The following is a 20,274-nucleotide window of genomic DNA, read 5'->3' on the forward strand; positions in this document are numbered from 1 at the left end:
TCCTCCCCCCACGGGGCCCTCCAGTGTCCGGCGCTGGCAGCAAGAGACACTGCACCGCTGAGCTGTGCAAAAAGCTGCTTTATGCGTCACCCCCCCAAATGCCAGGTCAGATGGCGCGATGCCCTGGCACGGGGCAGGGGAGAGCCCGTCTCACAGGGGCCTTGGCGTAGGGCCCAGGCTGCCCGGCGCAGCCCCCGTGGGCGGGGCAGGGCTGCACCCAGCTCTTCTCCCCTCGCTGCAGGACTCCAGGGCAGCCTCAGGCCCGTTGGTGCCGGGCGACACGACAGGCAACAGCTGCGATGAGCGCGGCGCCTTTCCCCGAGCCGTCCTCCGACTGCAGGAAGGTGACGCTGCAGCGTGGGGCCAGCTGCTGCACCGTCGCCTGCACCTGCTGCGCGAAGCTGCAGAGAGGGGGGGGTGAGGCCAAGCGCCCTGCAACTCTGCCCACTGGACACTGCAACCAGCCCCCCCCTTCACTGCCCACTGCAACCAGCCCCCCCTTCACTGCCCACTGGACACTGCAACCGGCCCCCCCTTCGCTGCCCGCCGGGCCCTGGAACCTGCCCCCCCTTCACTGCCCGCCGGGCCCTGCAACCGGCCCCCCCTTCGCTGCCCGCCGGGCCCTGCAACCAGCCCCCCCCTTCGCTGCCCACTGGGCCCTGGACCCGGCCCCCCCTTCGCTGCCCGCCGGGCCCTGCAACCGGCCCCCCCTTCGCTGCCCGCCGGGCCCTGCAGCCAGGCATTGCCACTCTCCCTTGCTCACCCACAAGCAAACCCAGTGTCCCGGCCCTTGGCTGCAGCTGCTGCAACTCATCCCTGTCCCGCCCCCGCGCAGGGGCGAGCAGCTCCTCTGCACCCATCTGCTGGCACAGCCACGGGGGGCCCCGAGCCCCTCCTCTCTGCGCTCCCCCACGTGCCAGCAGGGCCCAGCCACCCCTCCCGCCCCCACTCACTGTGGGTGCAGCTTGTAGAGCGTCCCGTCCACGCCCACCGTCACCGCGAGCTGCTCCAGGCCCCGGTTCTCCCGGATCTTCTCCACCACAGCAGCCACGGCTGCCCCGCAGAGCTGGGCCGCGCGCCGGGCCACCACCTGGCACACCTCCCGCACCAGCACGCTGTCCTCGCAGCTGACGTGCAGCCCCAGCTCCTCCAGGATGGCGCACACCTGCCGCAGGGCCAGGCCGTCGCTGTGGGGACACGGGCACCGTCAGTGCAGCCCAGGCCTCGCCCTGCCCCCCCGCCCCCAAAGGAGCACCTCGGTGGGAGCCCTTTGCCCTGCCTGGCAGCTGGCGTCCAAGGAGCCATCGGCCCCGACAGCGCCTGCCCCCTTCACCCTCCCGACCCCACCCCGCGCTCACCTCTCGATGGACGACAGGAACTTGGTCTGGAAGATGTCCGGGGTCTGGAGCTTGGGGGACGGGCGGCCTCGGAACAGGCACCCCTTGGCCGTGAGCTCCAGCAGGATGCGCCGGACGATCTCGCCCAGATACATGCCACTGATGAGCTTCTCGAACCTGCCCCGGCAGGAGAGACCGCCGGGCTGTCAGCACAGCCCCCTGCCCTGCCCCAGGACCGGCCCTGGGCAGCCCCTTCCCCACCCCAGTACAGCCCCTGGCCAGCCCTTCCCCGCCCCAGGACGGCCCCTGCCCCAGGACCCACCCTGGCCAGCCCCTTCCCCACCCCAGTACAGCCCCAGGACGACCCCTGCCCTGCCCCAGGACGACCCCTGGCCAGCCCCTTCCCCGCCCCAGGACAACCCCTGCCCCAGGCCCGCCCCGGCCAGCCCCTTCCCCACCCCAGTACAGCCTCCTGCCCTGCCCCAGGATGACCCCTGTCCAGCCCCTTCCCCACCCCAGTACAGCCCCAGGACGACCCCTGTCCTGCCCCAGGACGGTCTCTGGCCAGCCCCTTCCCCACCCCAGGACGACCCCTGGCCAGGCCCGCCCCGGCCAGCCCCTTCCCCACCCCAGTACAGCCTCCTGCCCTGCCCCAGGACGACCCCTGGCCAGCCCCTTCCCCACCCCAGTACAGCCCCTGGCCAGCCCTGCCCTGCCCCAGGACGGTCCCTGGCCAGCCCCTTCCCCACCCCAGTACAGCCCCAGGACGACCCCTGTCCTGCCCCAGGACGGTCCCTGGCCAGCCCCTTCCCCACCCCAGGACGACCCCTGGCCAGGCCTGCCCGGTGTGGCCCCCTGCCCGGTGTGGTGTGGCCGTTGCTCCCCCCACCCCAGTACAGCCCCAGCGCAGCCCCCGCTTAGTCCCTCTGCCCCCAGTGCCCCACCTCTGCCTGCCGGGGTTCAGCGAGGCCTCGTCCACCTGTCTGTCGAAGGGGGTGAAGAAGGCGTCCAGGCAGCCGTTGTCGCCGAACGCCCCCCACTCCATGTTGATGCACATCCGCCCCTCCTCCCCTGCCAGGGCGCCCACGTTCCGCAGCTCCTCCATGTAGCAGGCGTTGGTGCCCGTGCCTGGGCGGGAGGGAGGGAGGGAGGGGGCGTCAGCCAGGCTGGGGCGGCGTCGCCCCCTCCCCTGCTGCACCAGCCCCTGGAGCCGGGCAATGCCAAGGGGGCAGCACTGCTGGGGGGGGGCACAGGCCGTGTGCTGCAGGGGGTGGGGGCCAGCCTGGGGGGTTGAACACTGTCCTGGCTCCTGCACCCCCAAGCTGGGCAGTGCCTTGCCCTGGGGCTGGGGGTGCGCCTGCCGCTGGGCACAGGGGGGTGGGGGGGCTGCCACTTACCCACAATGAGGCCGACCTCGCAGCTGGGGTCATCGTAGCCACACGACATCATGGTTCCCACAGTGTCGTTCACTATGGCAACCACGTCCAGCGCAAAGTGCTAGAAAAAATGAGACCCGTTACTAGGCAACACAATTCACCGTCGCCAGAGCAACGGCACTGGCACACTGCCCTCCCCGTCTCCTGGGAAACGGCCCCTCCCTCTGCGTCCTCCTGGAGGGAGCTGCCAGCCTCAGCCAGGCTGGGCACCCACCTGCCCCCCAGCTGACTCGGGCGAGGGCCACAGGGCTCCGGCCCTGCCCCCGACACGCCAGCATCCTGAGCCTGGGCATCACCGGGGCACCGTCAGGCCGAGACAGCATCACACAGCCCTGACCCCCCCTCCGGCAACCCAACCCCCTGCCCGATGCGCCCAGCACGATGCCCGGCCGGGCCCAACACCCCCACCCAGGAGCCTAACGCCCCGCCTGGCCCGATGCGCCCAGCACGATGCCTGGCCCGGCACTACAATGCCTCACCCCCCCGCCCCCCCCGGCTCAAGGGCCTCCTGCCTAGGCCTCCGTGTTGTACATTTTTGCGCTTCACAGCCTCCCGGAGCAGCTTCACCACGTCCTGCCCCACGCAGCCCGAGGCGTTGAATCCTTTGGTCCAGCTCAGCAGGATGCCCTGGGGACCAGTCATTAGGGTTCAGAGTCAACAAGCTACAGAACAGTCCACTTAGCAGCAAGCTGGCTAGTAACACCTGTGGCGTCATAGCACCAGCCTGCGGGCACCCACCCAGCCCGCTGGCGTTAGCATCAATGGGCTCCTGGCACCAGGCAGGCTCCTGAGCACCAACAGCGCTGGGAAGACAGGCCCCAGCTGCAGGCAGGGACAGAAGCGCTGCCTGTCCTGGCCACGGCCCCGCAGCCTCCCCCCGGCATGTCTCAGCCTCCTCCTGGGGCCACGGCCGTGCCCCCCCCAGCCTCCCTCTGGCACGGCCCAGCCTCCTCCTGGGGCCGCGGCCCGAACGTTCCCCCTGCCTAGCGCCCCAAGGGGGGAGCTCAGGGGCTGACCCGCCCGGGCAGGGTGTTTGCGTAACGCCCCCTCAGCCAGCGCAGCGCCGGACGCCCCGGCCCCTCACCTGGTCCAGGCTGGTCTGCTGGCAGGGGAAGGAGAAGGTGAAGCCGAGCGGCAGCGTCTGGCCCATCATGCCCTGCTTGGTCTGGAAGTCCGCGATGCACTCGACAATGTGGTCAAAGAGCTGCAGAGATTGGGGGAGGGTCAGTGGGGGCTGCAGCCCGCCCAGGGCCCTGGCACCGCCTGGGGGCAGCGGGCGTTGGGGGCACAGCTCCAAGCCAGGCCCTGCGTAGGGGCCCACCCAGCAGCAGGGGCAGCATGGCCAGCCCCTCCGGAGTGGGAGGGAAGCCCCCAGCTGGCGCCCGCCCCCCCAGGACCCGGGTGCCCGCGGTACCTGGCTGCCGGGGCCCTGGGCCACGTGGGGCGGGATGGAGTAGATCTCGCTGACGATCTGCACGCCGCCCCGCTCCCGGCTGCCCACCTTCACCAGCAGCACCCGGAAGTTGGTCCCGCCCAGGTCCAGCGCCAAGAAGTCGCCTCTCTCTGCAAAGGGCACGGGGGGGTCAGAGCCAGGCAGGCGCTGGCTGGGCCGTGGCACCAGGTCCTGCTCCGGGCACCCAGAGCCTGCCGGCCAGCGCACCCCCCGCCCCATGCCTAGCCCTGCAGGGCCCCACCCTTCACCCCCAGCCCTTCCCGCACCCAGGGAGGGAGGCCCGGTGTCCCCATCTCCCCGCAGGGACCCCCAGGCTGGGATGAAGCACTGGGAGGCAGCGGGGGCGGGGAGCAGCCACCCCAAGGCAGGAATGACCCCACACAGCCCCCCCCAGCCCGCGCCCCCCCACAGATCCCCAGCCCGCTGGCCCCTCACCCGAGCCGTCGGGCGTGGCACAGATGTAGGTGGGCAGCATGCGGACGGAGGAGCTGGCGTGCGTCTCCTTCTTCAGCCCCAGCTCCATCTCCTGTCTCAGCAAGGCCTGCACCGTGCCCAGGGCATCGTGCGAGAGCTGCAGCAGTGCCAGGGTTCGGTCCACCCGGCGGCGCTGGGCTGCCAGCCTAGATGCCACGGCAGTCACCATGCCAATCCCCTTGCTGCTGCCCTCCGCCTGCACCAAGGTGACGTCGCACTCGGGGGCCAGCTGCTTCACCAGCTGCTGCAGCGTCTGCCTGAACCTGCGGAGCCAAGGGAGAGCCTGGCAGGGCTGGCAGAGCAGCCAGCTCCCCACGGGCCCGCCCTGACCCCCGGCAGCCGAGGGGCGAGGCGCCAGGCCCAGCCTCGCCGGAGTGTCTGGAGGTGGCTACGGGGGCCAGGCCAGGACAAGGGACAAGGCCTCGAACAGGGGCAGCAGCGGAGGAGAGTGGGGGGGCCGGGCCCCCAGCCGGCTGGAGCGTAGCCCCCACCGGGGGTGCTGGGCCCACAACTCCCTCCTGTCGCCATGGGGCCCAGCTGGGGTCCTGGAGCCCAGGGCCCGGCACCAGCCCCACTACCCCATTCCCCACCACTCCGCCCCTCGGAGGGGCAGCTGGCACGCCTGGGAGCAGGCCCCATGTTCCCCGGTGCCCGGCACCGTCCTGGGGGCCCTTACTTGGCATGGGCCCGGACCACGGCTCCGTCCACGGCCACGCTGGTCTTCAGGCGGCTCAGCTCCCGGCTCCTGCACATGTGGCTGAGGATGGCGGCCAGGCCGGCGGCGCAGAGGCCGGCGGCGCGAATGCAGACGGCGCTGCACACCTGCTGCGTGTTGAAGCAGTCCTGGTCGCTCGCCTCCAGCCCCAGCGCCCGCAGGACACGCCGCGCCGTGGCCAGTCCTACCTGCTCGCTGCAAAGGAGAGCACAGGGGCAGAGCCCGGCCATCAGCCTCCAGGCCTGGCACGCGTGGGGAGAGACGCTAGGCCTGGCACCCCTGGGGCACGGGGAGGGCACGGGGCAGAGCCCGGCCATCGGCCTCCAGGCCTGGCACCCCCGGGGCACGGGGCAGAGCCTGGCCATCGGCCTCCAGGCCTGGCACCCCTGGGGCACGGGAGGGCATGGGGCAGAGCCTGGCCATCAGCCTCCAGGCCTGGTACCCCCGGGGCACGGGGAGGGCACGGGGCAGAGCCCGGCCATCGGCCTCCAGGCCTGGCGCCCCCGGGGCACGGGGAGGGCACAGAGCAGAGCCTGGCCATCAGCCTCCAGGCCTGGCACGCGTGGGGAGAGACGCCAGGCCTGGCACCCCTGGGGCACGGGGCAGAGCCCGGCCATCGGCCTCCAGGCCTGGCACCCCCGGGGCACGGGGAGGGCACGGGGCAGAGCCCGGCCATCGGCCTCCAGGCCTGGCACCCCCGGGGCACGGGGAGGGCACAGGGGTCACAGAGACTCCATCCGGCCGTGTGCCCAGCACCCCTAGGGTGCAGGGAGGGCTCGGGGCAGAGCCCGGCCATTGGGGCGCGGGGACGGGGGCACTTGCTCCCACACCACAGGTGGGTTCCTGTGTCACTCGGTCACAAGTGGAATGAGGTTGCAGGTCTCAGCAGCTATTGGCTGCCAGGCTCTGTGCAGAGGGCAGGCCAGGCCTGGCCAGCAGGGGGCGCTGCTGTGTACCCCGCGCCCCGGGGACCCACTTACTCGCTGATCTCCAGGATGTCCTGGGTCTGGAACGACCCCTCGGTCAGGCGGGCAGGGGCCGTGCGCCCGCTGAAGAGCTCGGTCAGAATGTGCCGGACGATCTCGCCCAAGTACAAGCCACCGATCATCTTCTCGTACCTGAGCGAGGGCGAAGGGGCGTGAGCAGCGCGCTGGGCAGGCAGGGCCACGCGCCAGCCACTCGGCATGGCCACAGGGCCAGCCCAGCCCCGGGCACGGCCACCACCCAGCCCAGCCCAGCCCTGGGCACGGCCACCACCCAGCCCAGCCCAGCCCAGCCCAGCCCTGGGCACGGCCACCACCCAGCCCAGCCCAGCCCAGCCCTGGGCACGGCCACCACCCAGCCCAGCCCAGCCCTGGGCACGGCCACCACCCAGCCCAGCCCAGCCCAGCCCAGCCCTGGGCACGGCCACCACCCAGCCCAGCCCAGCCCAGCCCAGCCCAGCCCTGGGCACGGCCACCACCCAGCCCAGCCCAGCCCAGCCCAGCCCTGGGCAGGGCCCCCACCCAGCCCAGCCCAGCCCAGCCCAGCCCTGGGCACGGCCACCACCCAGCCCAGCCCAGCCCTGGGCACGGCCACCACCCAGCCCAGCCCAGCCCAGCCCAGCCCTGGGCACGGCCACCACCCAGCCCAGCCCAGCCCAGCCCAGCCCTGGGCACGGCCACCACCCAGCCCAGCCCAGCCCTGGGCACGGCCACCACCCAGCCCAGCCCAGCCCAGCCCTGGGCACGGCCACCACCCAGCACAGCCCAGCCCTGGGCACGGCCACCACCCAGCCCAGCCCAGCCCAGCCCAGCCCTGGGCACGGGCGGCCGTGGGGCTGGGCCTGGCGCCCCCGGAGAGCCCTGGGCACGTGTGACGTTATTGATATAAATTGGGACCATATAGAACATGGTTGCAACCAAGATCCTGCAGTGGCACCAAATCTTAGATAAAGGGGGTCATCTAAGGTGTCTAAGACCAGATTCTGGGTTGCTGGTTAGGATTATGCTGTCTGTGTGCATGTGTATCATTTTTAGTTGAAGTTATGAATGTTGGCTCTGTGCTGTCTGTATTTCAAGTTTGTGCTGTGCTTCTGGGGGAAGCATCCCAGACAAGCTGGTGTTAGCTCTGCTTAGCCGGCTTGATGGCCCATTAAGGACCATCAGCTACACAATTGACCCATGGAGAGAAGGCAGACACGCCTTGTGACTCAGCAAGGTATGCAGGGACCTGTCCATGTGACTGCAGACTCCATTTTGCTGTAATTTTCCACAGTGAGGACAAAGAGATTCTTACACCTGGAAAAGTCTATATAAGACTAATGCCTCATCTCCATTTTGGTCTTCAATCCTGTTTCTTAGCTCTGGAGGGACTTTGCTACAACCTGAAGCTCTGCACAAAGGACTGAACGACCCATCCCAGCGGGGGATGTTCCAGAGACTTGATTTGAACCTGCAGTTTATGCCATCACTGCTGCAAGCCTGAACTAAGAACTTTGCCATCACTGTATGTAATTGATTCCATTTAACCAATTCTACCTCTCATCTCTACCTTTTTCCCTTTGTAAATAAACCTTTAGATTTTAGATTCTAAAGGATTGGCAACAGCGTGATTTGTGGGTAAGATCTGATGTGTATATTGACCTGGGTCTGGGGCTTGGTCCTTTGGGATCGAGAGAACCTTTTTCTTTTATTGGGGTGTTGGTTTTCATAACCATTCATCCCCAGGACGAGTGGCACTGGTGGGGATACTGGGAGACTGGAGTGTCTAAGGAAATTGCTTGTGTGACTTGTGGTTAGCCAGTGGGGTGAGACCAAAGTCCTCTTTGTCTGGCTGGTTTGGTTTGCCTTAGAGGTGGAGAAACCCCAGCCTGGGGCTGTGACTGCCCAGTTTAAGCAATTGGTCCTGATTTGGCACTCTCAGTTGGGTCCTGCCAGAATCGCTCCGTCACAGCACGGGCAGGCCGTGGGGCTGGGCCCGGCACCCCCGGAGAGCCCTGGGCACGGACGGCCTGGCTCAGGCACTGGGGAGCAGGTGCCACCGACGGGGAATCGGACGTAGCCAATGCTCCACACCCCTGCCCTGACCCCACCTCTGCTTCCCTGGGTTCAGGGAGGCCTGGTCCAGCTGGTGGTCGTAGGGGCTCAGCACGTCGTTCAAGGCGCCGTTGTCCCCGAAGGAGCCCCATTCGGTGACCACGCCCATCCGGCCCTCGCTCTCCTCCACCACCTCCACGTGCCGCGCCTCCGCCATGAAGCAGCTGTTGGTGCCAGCGTCTGCCGGGTACAGGAGAGCAGTGAGGGGGCTGGGAATGCCAGAGCCACCCCTGTGCCACGCCTCCCCGGCGCCCTGGCCCCAGCCGGGGCCCACTCACCGACAACCAGGCCGACCTCGCACGGCCCTGCACTGGCATCGCAGCTCATCATCGTGCCAGTGGTGTCGTTCACCACGGCGATGACCTTGATACGGTAGCGCTGGCCGGGCAGAGAGACGGGGCACGATCAGCAGCCACCATCGTAACCCGCCCATGGAGCCTCCGCCCCACCCTGCCCCACCACACCCAGGGAGCCCCCACCCTGCCCATGGAGCCCCCACCCAGGGAGCTCTCAACCTGCCACACACTGCCTCACCCAGGGGACCTGCCCCACCCCTACCCCGGGAGCCCTACCCTGCCCCACCCACTGAGCCCCCAGCCTGCCACACACTGCCCCACCCCTATCCCGGGAACCTCCACCCCACCCCACACTGCCCCACCCAGGGGGCCCTGCCCCACACTGCCCCACCCCCACCCAGGGAGCCCCCAACCTGCCCCACACTGGCCCACCCAGGGGGCCCCGCCCAACCCTGCTCCACCTCCAAACCGCCTTGCAGTGCCCCACCCATGGGACCCCCACCCCACACTGCGCCACCCCCACACAGGGAGCCTCCACCCTGCACTGCCCCCCACCCCGTATTCCCCCCTTACATCTTGCTTGTCGATGGCTTCCTGCAGTAACGCCACCACGTCTCGCCCCTCCACGCCGGGGCACCGGAAGCCTTTCGACCAGGAGATCAGGTAGCTCTGCAGGGAAAGAGCCCAGGCACTGGGGTCAGCCAGCCCTGCCCCACGCCCCGCAGCGCCCCCTGCAGGGAGCCCCTGGCCAACGCGCCTGGGCAACCCCCCGCAGCGCCCCCTGCTGGGAGCCCCCAGCCAACGCACCCGGGCAACCCCCCTGCAGCACCCCCTGCAGGGAGCCCCCGGCCAACGCGCCCGGGCAACCCCCCTACAGCGCCCCCTGCTGGGAGCCCCCAGCCAACGCACCCGGGCAACCCCCTGCAGCGCCCCCTGCTGGGAGCCCCCGGCCAACGCGCCCGGGCAACCCCCCTGCAGCGCCCCCTGCTGGGAGCCCCCGGCCAACGTGCCCGGGCAACCCCCCTGCAGCGCCCCCTGCAGGGAGCCCCCAGCCAACGCACCCGGCCAACCCCCCTACAGCGCCCCCTGCAGGGAGCCCCCAGTGCTCCGAGCCATCCCCCCTACAGTGCCCCCTGCAGGAAGCACCTAGCCAATGTGCCCGGCCAACCCTCCTGCAGCGCCCCCTGGTGGGAGTCACCAGTGCTCCCAGCCATTCGCCCCCACAGCGCCCCCTGCTGGGAGCCCCCAGCCAACGCACCCGGCCAACCCCCCCGCAGCGCCCCCTGCAGGGAGCCCCCAGCCAACACACCCGGGCAACCCCCCTGCAGCACCCCCTGCAGGGAGCCCCCAGTGCTCCCAGCCATCCCCCCTACAGTGCCCCCTGCAGGAAGCACCTAGCCAATGTGCCCGGCCAACCCTCCTGCAGCGCCCCCTGCTGGGAGTCACCAGTGCTCCCAGCCATTCGCCCCCACAGCGCCCCCTGCTGGGAGCCCCCAGTGCTCCCAGCCATCCCCTCCCCCGCAGCGCCCCCTGCAGGCCCGGAGCGATGCGCTCACCTGGTCCAGCCGCGTCTGCCTGCAGGCGAAGGGGAAGGAGAAGCCCAGCTCGAGGTCTGTCTGGGGCATGTGGAGCTCGTCCAGGAACTCCCACAGGCACGTCGCCAGGAAGGCAAAGAGCTGGGGAGCGAGGCTGGGAATTAGCAGGGCAGAGGCTGCCCCTCGCCCGGGGCCAAGCCTGCCCCTCTGCCCGGCTCCAGGCTCCGGTGTGCGGGCGCAGCGCTCACAGCTCCCACCACCCCCAGGCTGCCCAGCTCCCGGGGACCCTCTGCCCGGCGCCAGCTGTGTGGGGCCGGAGAACTGGCTGGCTTGGAGCCAGCCGCAGTCCCACCTCCTGCCCACCCAGCAGGAGCGAGGGTGCCCTGCCCCCGTACCTTCTCGCCAGGGCCCTGGGTGATTGCGTCTGGCACAGGAAAGTGCTGATCCTCCATCGTCACCCTCTGGTCTGTGTCCCCCGACAGCTCCATCAGCAGCACCCGCAAATGGGTGTCTCCCAGCTCCAGCACCAGGAATTTGCCTCTCTCTGCCCGACAAGCAGACGTGGTGTCAGGGCCTGGGTGTCCAGCCTGGCATACAGGGGGGCACCCCAGGACGCGGGTGCTCTGTGCCCTGCCTGGCTGGCAGGTCCAGGGACCCCGTCGCTCAGCGGTACCATCCCTGATGGGCTCCACTCACCAGCTTGTGCAGCCGTGTCCCCCCCAGCGCTGGCACCGCCCCCTCGCCGGGGTCTCTGGGGTGCAGCTCACTAGCCAGTCTGCAGCGCTGGGCTCGCAGGTCCCAGGGCAGGCCTGACGCCAGGCGACAGGGACAGCGAGCGGGCAGGAGTGCAGGCCCCATGCCGGCTGCACACAATGGGCTGGGCCCTGCCTCTGGGCTGCGGCACTGAGCCCCTGTTCTTAGTGTGGGGCCCAGCATGGCTCCCCTCCCCCAGCCACAGCCCAGCAGGAACGGGGGGCGCTGACACCCAGGCTCCGGAGCACCCCAGAGCACTGGCCCTGGAGGGGGAGCCTGGGGCGGGTACCAGGAGGGCCCCCAGCCCCGGGCACCCCCAGCCTGGCCCTTACCGGTGCCGTCCGGGGTGGAGCGGATGAAGGCAGGCAGCATGCGCACCGTGGCTTGGGAGTGCGTCCGGCGGCTCAGGCCCCGCTCCATGGCCTCCAGCATGCGGCCCTTGACCCGATGGAGGGTCTCCAGCGACAGGCACAGGGGCTGCAGGGAGCTCTGCATCTGGGAGGGGAGGCAGGGCTGGTCAGGGGGCGCCCCCAGCAGAGCGCCAGCGCTGGCAGCAGGGCAGCGAGTGGGGGTTTACCTGCGCGGTGAGGTGCCGGCTCTGGGCCTGGGGGCTGCCGCTCTCGCTGACGCCAGCCAGCCCATGGCCAGGGCACGTGGGGCTCAGCTGGCTCGGGAGGGGCTTCCCCACCAAGGGCGTCTCCTGGCCGGAACTCATCTGGGGCCTGCAGGGGCAGAGAGCAGGGTCAGTTCCCTGTGCCAAGGGCAGCTGCAGAGCCAGCCTATGCCCCCCCCCCAGCCCCTGCCCTGCGGGCCAGGCACCCGCCATGCGCTGGGAGGAGCAGGCACCTCAGTGGGGGCACCTGCCCTCGAGCCCAGAGCCCTGCCACAATCAGAGGCCAAGGGGGCTCCCCAGCTGCCAGCCTCGCCAGGGCGCTGGCACTTCCCAGCGGCAGGAGGCAGAGCCAGCCTCTGCCAGCGCCCCCAGAGCTCAGCAGCTGCAATAATTCATGTGGAGCGGCCCCAGCATGAGCCCCCCACCCCACCCCAGTGCCTCACCCCCAGCAGGGGGCGAATCCTGAGCCTCACCCCTGTGAGCGCAGAGAGCGGCGGATCCCTGAGCACTGATTAACCACAAAGCCTGGCACATGCCCAGCCTGGCACACACCCAGCCTGACACACGCCCAGCCCTGGCAGCTGCACAACCACACATCGAGGGTGCTGTGACAGAGTGGGAATTTTTCATATTATTTTGGATGAATAGTGTGTGTGCCTCAGTTTCCCCGACGTGGTCCATGGGTGACTAGGTGAGGGGACAGGGCTGTTTGCTCTTTGCAGAAGCCCAGCAATACAGGCTGCCTGGGCCCCAGGCCCATGGCGAGACCCAGAAGACACTGGCCCCTCCAATTCCTGGCCATTTGGCACCTAGCAACACCCAACCCTGGCTGGCCCCATCCTTGAGAAGCCAGCCAGGTGTGACCAGCTGAGGACAGAGGCCTGAGGTGGGGCTGCTGGAGGCAGGGGAGAAACGTCCTGCCGTCAGAGGGCTCCGGGCTCTGCACTGCCCCAGCCGGACCAGGCTGATACTTTGTCTCTGCTGTGTCCAGACACCTCCTAACCCTCCTGCTGTCCCAGCGCTGGTGGGGAGTCACTCCAGGGTCAGGCAGCCGGGGGTGCATGGCTCCCTCGGGCGCCCAACCCAGGTGCACTCGCTGCAGGAAGCTCACAGCGTGCCCCGGGCGATGCTGAGGGCTCTGGGGGTCAGTCCCAGGAGGTGGGGAAGCCGAGGGGCTGAGCCCAGGGACAGGGTGACCCTACAGGGGCTGACACTCCGAATGGGGCCCCCCAGGGACTGTTGAGAGCTGTGTGAGAGTGCCAGGCCTGGGGCGCCATGACAGGCTGTGCGGAAGCGGGGGATTGTCTTGTGTTTTCAGTGGCTCGCATGCAGAGTGCGGGGGACTCGGTTTCCCTGTTCTGCGTGTGTAACGAAGTGAGTGTGATGGTGCTGCCGGTGGGAGCCAGCTGAGGTCACTCAATCAGGGTGAACTGCAAACAGAACGGGGCAGACAAACCCCAAACGCTGGTGGATCTTCCAATACTGAGATTTACCAACCAGCACAGAACAGCTTCTACAGCACCTCCCTGGTTACTCAGAAGTCCAAATAGTGCAGTTCCCTTAAAGTGCCCAGCCTCAGGTCTCTGTCCAGACACACGTCAGATATGATGATGGTTACTGAAAATCTGATCCCATCATATAAAAGAAAAGGTTCTGTCAACCCTTGACAGATGACACCCAGGTTCAATTAGAACTTAGATCTTACCCAAAATACACGCTATGGTCAATTCTTAACTAAGCTAAAATGTATTAAAAAAGAAAAGAGAGAAAGTGTTGGTTAAAAGATCAATATACAGACAGACTTGAATTCAATTCTTGAGGTTCAGACACAGCAGAGATGAGCTTGTAGTTGCCAAAAGTCCTTTTAGAAATAGTCCCTAGGTTATAGTCCAGTGTCCATATTCAGGTGGCTCCAGTCAGGGACTGGGGATCTTAATCCTTGTGGTTTAAGGTTTCCCCCTCTTGAAACCCAGAGCAGATCTGCGATGAAGCAGGATCGTGTCCCAGGGTTTTTATACATCGCCTGCAGCCTTTTGGCCTGAGAAAACAATCGGCTTCACTCTCCTTCTCCCAAACATCCTGGCAATGAGCACAGGGTAATTTATCCATCAAACAGTTCAGATACAGGTTACCACAACCTTCAAAGAGACACAGGCTGTGGCTACACTTAGCACTTCAAAGTGCTGCCGCGGCAGCGCTTTGAAGCGCTAAGCGTAGTCAAAGCGCCAGCGCTGGGAGTACCCTGTGGGGAATAACGGACAGCGCTGGGAGCCAGGATTTCCAGGTTTATGGATCTTGGGTAGCAAATAGAATACACATGGTCGAGGTTCTAGGCATGTGTCTGTACAGATTTGTTCCTGTGCTTTGTCAGGGAGTTTTTTTAGCAGATGGTGTTGTTTCTTTAGGTAATCCTCAGTGGGATCAGAGGATAATGGCCTGTAGAATGTGGTGTTAGAGAGCTGCCTGGCAGCCTCTTGGTCATATTCCAATTTATTCATGATGATGACAGCACCTCCTTTGTCAGCCTTTTTGATTATGATGTCAGAGTTGTTCCTGAGGCTGTGGATGGCGTTGCGTTCTGCATGGCTGAGGTTATGGGGCAAGTGATGTTGTTTTTCCACAATTTCAGCCTTTGCCCATTGACGGAAGCAGTCTATGTAGAAGTCCAGTCTGTTGTTTCGAGCGTCTGGAGGGGTCCACGCAGAATCCTTGTTTTTGTAGAGCTGGTAGGGAGGGTTCTGTGGGTTAGTAGGCTGTTCAGAGGGATGTTGGAAATATTCTTTGAGTCGGAGACATCGAAAGTAGGATTCTAGGTCACCGCAGAACTGTATCATGTTCGTGGGTCTGGAGGGACAAAAGGAGAGGCCCCAAGATAGGACAGACTCTTCTGCCAGGCTAAGAGTGTAGCTGGAAAGATGAACAATATTGTTGGGTGGGTTCAGGGAACTACTGTTGTGGCTCCTTGTGGCATGTAGCAGTTTAGATAGTTTACTGTCTTTCCTTTGTAGAGAGGCGAAGTTGGTGTTGTAAATGGCTTGTCTAGTTTTTGTAAAGTCCAGCCATGTATCCAAGTATCATCACAAACGTTAATATCCCTTTTTGATCTTTGAATTAAAGCCATAGCAATAAACAAGGCTTGTTTGCTTCCATCCCAAGCCCTGAGCAAACACCTCCCCTTCTACCTCTAACAATGCCCCCAGCTGCATTTCAAGGCTCCGCTCATTTACAGACCTTCCTAACCAGGCTGTATAGCTCGGCCCTGGTTCAAGTCAGTCTGGGAGTCTGGGAGGTAATTAACTTCCTGGCCCTGTCACCTTCCAATGAGCCATTCGCCCACACAGTGGGGGATGGGGTTTGTTGTTGCAGGGTCCAGGTGTGACCTCGCCTACCAGCCAGGACCCCGGACAATGGCCTGGAGATTGGGTGCCCAGTGGGGGGACAGTGGGCTGAGGAGGGACGTCGGGGCCAGCTAGTGGGAACAGCTAGTGGGAACAAAGGACGGCGGAAGGAGGGCCCAGGTGACCTGTTTGCCTGGGATGGAAGACAAAGGACGGAGGAGGGGCACATGATATAGGATGATCGGCTGGAAGGAGGGGGCTGCTGCTGGACTGGGGACAAAAGGCAGCCTGAGCCACCCGGGGTGTGGGCCAGGCCCAGATGGATGGTGCTGAGACTGGCCAGGGCCAGGGTCCCTGGGAACGGCCTGGGCTGGGTTTGGACGTTCAAAAACCTCCTGTTTTATCCTGGGTGAGAGTCACTTCAGGCTGGAGATCGGGGGCAGGGGGGGCATTATTCCCTCTGGGTGTGGAGGCCCCGGGGGCCCAGAGCAAGGGGACTCCCTGTGGGGGCCCACAGCAGAGCCAGGCATGCTGGAGACTCAGAGAGGTGCAGGCCTGGGAGGCGGAAGAGAGAGCGGACCCCTGAGAAGGGCTGTCGCTCTGAAGGGGGTTCCTCCCAAGGGCCCTACGGAGCCGAGAGCCTGGGCCCTGGGAGGCCGTGACACAGGCACACGCTGCCCGGCCGTCAGAGCCACCCACAGAAACGCAGCCCGTGGCACCGTGCGCCGGCCGAGGAACGCCCGCTGCATGGCCACCCGGCCAGAGCGTTGCCTCGGCAGCCCCCCAAGTCCCACTGAGGAAGGCCTCAGGCTAAGTGGCAGGAAATGCCATGAGCCTGGGGAACTGGGGCCTTCAGGACAACTCGCCCCGGGCACTGCCCTGGCACTCAGCCCGGCGCTGGGGCCAGTCTGCCCCGGGGCAGGAGCCCAGAGCTGAGCATGGCGAGCCGCACGCTGCCGCGTGCTGTCACAGCCTGGCTGCCCCGAAGCGATACCCAGCGTGATGATGCCGCGCCCCCCTGCACCAAGCGATGGACCCACTCCCAGCCTGGGCACAGCACCCCCGCCAGCGCCGCCCCCCGGGACACCCGCTGGAGCTGGCCCTGCCAATGTGTGAACAGCGCCAGCTGCCAGCCGCTGGCAGTGCCCAATGCTGGGAGACCAGCTCCCCTGCCACGGCGCAGCCGCTGTGCCCCAGGGCTTGGCTGTGGGGCTGGCACTAGCTTCACCCCACAGCTTCCTCCCCCCACACGCTGCCCAGGGTCAGGCCCAGCCCTTTCTGGGAACAGGGTGAGCTGGCAGGGAACAGGGAACTGCTAGTCAGATTGTGCTTGTGTAACGGCCTGTTGCCTCACTGTGCCCGTCCCCCCCGCCCTGCCCCTTCCCCCCCCGCCCTGCCCCTTCCCCCGCTCCTCATCCTGCCCCGTCCCCCCCCGCCCTGCCCCTTCCCCCGCTCCTCATCCTGCCCCTTCCCCCCCCGCCCTGCCCCTTCCCCCGCTCCTCATCCTGCCCCTTCCCCCCCCGCCCTGCCCCTTCCCCCGCTCCTCATCCTGCCCCTTCCCCCCCCGCCCTGCCCCTTCCCCAGCTCCTCATCCTGCCCCTTCCCCCCCCGCCCTGCCCCTTCCCCCGCTCCTCATCCTGCCCCGTCCCCCCCGCCCTGCCCCTTCCCCCCCTTTGCCTGCCCCTTCCCCCGCTCCTCATCCTGCCCCTGCCCCCCCGCCCTGCCCCTTCCCCCGCTCCTCATCCTGCCCCGTTCCCCCCGCCCTGCCCCTTCTACCCATTTGCCTGCCCCTTCCCCCCCCGCCCTGCCCCTTCCCCCGCTCCTCATCCTGCCCCGTCCCCCCCGCCCTGCCCCTTCCCCCCCATTGCCTGCCCCTTCCCCCCCCGCCCTGCCCCTTCCCCCGCTCCTCATCCTGCCCCTTCCCCCCCCGCCCTGCCCCTTCCCCCGCTCCTCTTCCTGCCCCTTCCCCCCCCGCCCTGCCCCTTCCCCCGCTCCTCATCCTGCCCCTGCCCCCCCCGCGCTGCCCCTTCCCCCACTCCTCATCCTGCCCCTTCCCCCGCTCCTCATCCTGCCCCTTCCCCCCCCGCTCTGCCCCTTCCCCCACTCCTCATCCTGCCCCTTCCCCCCCTTGGGCTGCCCCTTCCCGTCCCCTCACCCAGATCTGATTTCAGCCCTAACCTGACGGCAGCCAGAGCTCAGTCCTCGCCTGGCCACCCCGCACCTTGCGCACCTCCCCGTCCCTGAAAGCAGCTGCCATCCCCCCTCCCCAGGGTCCCCGCAGGGCGCCCGGCCTGAGCCAGAGCCCAGCACGCGCCAGTGGGCGGGGGGGGGGCAATGCTCTGACAGCCGGCTCCAGTCCCGCCCCAGCGCAGGGCACCGGGGAGAGACAGGCCCTGACTGGGGTCGCCAGAGCCCTCCCCTCCTGGTTCTGCCATGCGGCCCAGGGCCGAGGCCACCCCAGCCCCAGCCCTCCCGCTGCCACGGCCCTGGGGGGCTGCAGGACTGCATGGCCAGGCAGAGCAAGCGGGGGCAGCTGGGGAGTCCTTGCGGCGGGGGTCCCCAGCTCCTTGATGGAGGGAGGCACCAGCTGCTGTGCCCTGCCAGGCAGTGTGGGGCTGCCCCACCCCAGATCTCTGTGCCCCACCTTTGCTCTCTGTGCCCTGCCAGGCAGCGTGGGGCTTCCCCAGACCTGGTTCTCTGTGCCCCACCGGGTGGCATGGGGCTGCCCCAGACCCGGCTCTCTGTGCCCGCACCCTGGCTCTCTGTGCCCTGCCAGGCAGCGTGGGGCTGCCCCACGCTGGCTCTCTGTGCCCCACCGGGCGGCACGGGGCTGCCCCGGGTGCCCCCTGAGGCAGGGCTTGACCCCATGACGCTGCCTTTCACGGGGCGGGGCTGGGAGCAGCCCCCCCCCCACCAGAGCCAAACCTGCTGATTGGCCAGGCTGGGCTCTGGCGCCATGGGGCGGGGGTGGGGGGGGTGAGAGCAGGTCTCTACCCTGAGCTGCTTGGACCCCCCCCCAGCACTGACTGAAGTGGCGGTGGCGGCGCGGGAGGCCGGACGCCCGGCTCAGCCCCAGGAAGTGGGTTGTGTCACAGTCGTTGCTGCCCCTGCGGGCACAGAGCCTGCGGCTGCCCCTCGCTGGGACATTCACCAGGGAACTCTAGGGCCACTGTGCCAGCTTTGTACCCGCTGCTCTGCCAAGGCCTCTGACCTGCCCCCCAGCCAGCCCTCCTCCTGCTCCGCCAATGCACCCGGCTCCTGCACCACTGGTGCCTCCTCCAGCTCCGCCAATGCACCCGGCCCCTGACCTACGGCACCACTGGTGCCTCCTCCAGCTCCGCCAATGCACCCGGCCCCTGACCTACGGCACCACTGGTGCCCCCTCCAGCTCCGCCAATGCACCCGGCCCCTGACCTACAGCACCACTGGTGCCCCCTCCAGCTCCGCCAATGCACCCAGCTCCTGACCTACGGCACCACTGGTGCCTCCTCCAGCTCCACCAATGAACCCGGCTCCTGCACCACTGGTGCCTCCTCCAGCTCCGCCAATGCACCCGGCCCCTGACCTACGGCACCACTGGTGCCCCCTCCAGCTCTGTCAATGCACCCGGCCCCTGACCTACAGCACCACTGGTGCCCCCTCCAGCTCTGTCAATGCACCCGGCCCCTGACCTACGGCACCACTGGTGCCCCCTCCCAGGCTGTCACCCTGCTGCCGAGGGAGGGGGGGGAATCACTGGGACCCCTAGAGAACAACCTCATTGTGCCAGGAAAGGCTCCAGACTCTCCTTGGAACTGGCTCTGCCAGGGCGAGTTGCAGACGGGCACCGGGATCCCACCACACTAAGCACCTGGAGAGGGGGCATTTCCTGGGGCCAGGATGTGCCATGCCCCACTGGCACCCTGCATTTCTCTCCGGCTGGCTGGAGCCCAGGAGCCTGCGTCCCCCATTGCAGCACTCAGGGCTGGAGGGGACTCCCTGGGCCAAGTTGGGATCCTTGGGGGAATTGCTTTCGTGTCCAGCCCCAGCTGCTCCAGCCAGGCCTGTCCCCAAGCAGTGGGTGGGGGCAGTGGGGCCAGGGACACTGATGGGACCAGGCGCCCGCAGGCAGCCCGAGCACCCGGTCCTGGCGCCGCTCTCTGAGTGCCCCGGCAGAGGCTGGTCCTGGCAGGTGTTTCTGCCCTGGGGCGAAGGCGGCGGGAGAGCCGTGGCTCCCTGGCGGGGCGTCTCAGACTGCGGGGAGGAGACAGAGTGTGGGGCTGCCCCCCTGCTGAGCCGGGACAGACTATTTCCAGGCCAATTTGCATTTACCTTCAGTTCCAATTAGCACTTGTAGATTTGAGCCCAATGTTTGAATTAGCTCAGCGATTATTTGTGCCATTAATTAGGCAGCCACATTAATGAGCCCTCCCCCTCCCAACTAGCAGCTGGAGCAGCGGGCGGCTCGGCGGGGGAGCAGGGTGTGACCCCACGGCACTGGGCTTTCGGACCTGACTGTAGTCACATGCCGGGTCCCAGCGGGTGCTGCCGCCCGAGGCTCAGGGAGCAGCCGGGCTGCCTGGTCCAGGTTCCACAGGTCGCCCCTTGGTAGATGAGCCGCCAGGGAAATCGATGGGTGCAGAGCTGGCTGTACAGGCTGGGAGCATCCCGGCCCCGCCGCTGAGTAACCTGGCACTGCTCACCGGCCTGCCACATGGGCCGACAGCTCCTCAGCCCGGGCCTGTGGGAGGGGTCCTGCATGAATTCATCTCCGAGCCGGCACCTCCCCATATGCCAGAGCAGCAGCTGGCACTGTGAGGGTCAGACGTGAAAGCAACCCCCTGACCAAGCCAACACCAGAGCCCAGTACCCCCCATTTCCACCACACACACACACCCCTGCCTGCAGCCTGCCCAGGTGACAATCACCAGCCCTGCCACCTTGCTCGGTGCCCAACCCTGACTCACCGGGGCTGGGGTGGGTGCTGGGGGCTGCGGGGCGCTCCTGGCACTGCTGCGTGTGCTCACTCCACACACACTCCCTGCTGTGGCTGAAAACCAAAAGTGAAAGCAGCATTTGACACCCTATAAAGTTTTCCTACACGTACTCCCTTACTGCACGTACTCCGCCCTCTCGTCTGCCTGCCAATCTGTGCAGCCTCCGGTGCAAAGCAGGGACCCTGCCCTGCCAGCCACACACTTCGCTTCCTGGACCTAGGGGCATCACCCTGAGAACAGCCCTGGGCTCATTGAATCCACCAGAGACAGC

The 20,274-nt window shown here is 67.0% G+C and overlaps 1 protein-coding gene across 2 annotated transcripts; it reads right to left on the reverse strand.

Moving 5' to 3' along the window:
* Nucleotides 1-60: 60 nt before the first annotated feature.
* On the reverse strand, nt 61-20,023 carry HK3 (hexokinase 3). Of its 2 annotated transcripts, XM_045028687.1 has the most exons (19): nt 19,974-20,023; nt 11,654-11,798; nt 11,409-11,571; nt 10,719-10,867; nt 10,345-10,464; nt 9,362-9,457; nt 8,771-8,870; nt 8,489-8,672; nt 6,396-6,533; nt 5,377-5,610; nt 4,662-4,963; nt 4,188-4,336; nt 3,858-3,977; nt 3,305-3,400; nt 2,735-2,834; nt 2,282-2,465; nt 1,359-1,514; nt 954-1,187; nt 61-401 (listed from the first exon to the last, which is right to left on the reverse strand). In XM_045028687.1, the coding sequence occupies exons 2-19, from the start codon at nt 11,789-11,791 to the stop codon at nt 257-259; spliced, it is 2,808 nt and encodes a 935-aa protein (XP_044884622.1). In that variant the 5' UTR covers nt 11,792-11,798; nt 19,974-20,023; the 3' UTR covers nt 61-256. The 2 variants fall into 2 exon arrangements, with proteins under 2 accessions (XP_044884622.1, XP_044884623.1); XM_045028688.1 differs by lacking the exon at nt 19,974-20,023 and having other exon boundaries at nt 4,275-4,336; nt 11,654-11,802.
* Nucleotides 20,024-20,274: the final 251 nt, after the last annotated feature.

Source organism: Mauremys mutica, chromosome 8, assembly GCF_020497125.1.
Source record: "Mauremys mutica isolate MM-2020 ecotype Southern chromosome 8, ASM2049712v1, whole genome shotgun sequence".
Classification (NCBI taxonomy): domain Eukaryota; kingdom Metazoa; phylum Chordata; order Testudines; family Geoemydidae; genus Mauremys; species Mauremys mutica.

Bases quoted from the DNA above. Each gene is read 5' to 3' on its own strand.
- HK3 (XM_045028687.1), bottom strand. From the start codon at position 11,791: ATGAGTTCCGGCCAGGAGACGCCCTTGGTGGGGAAGCCCCTCCCGAGC. The intron at 10,868-11,408 runs GTAAGGGCCAGG...CTTGTCGGGCAG, and splicing joins CTCCACCCCGGACGGCACCG to AGAGAGGCAAATTCCTGGTG. The intron at 9,458-10,344 runs GTGAGCGCATCG...CTTTCCCTGCAG, and splicing joins GGCAGACGCGGCTGGACCAG to AGCTACCTGATCTCCTGGTC.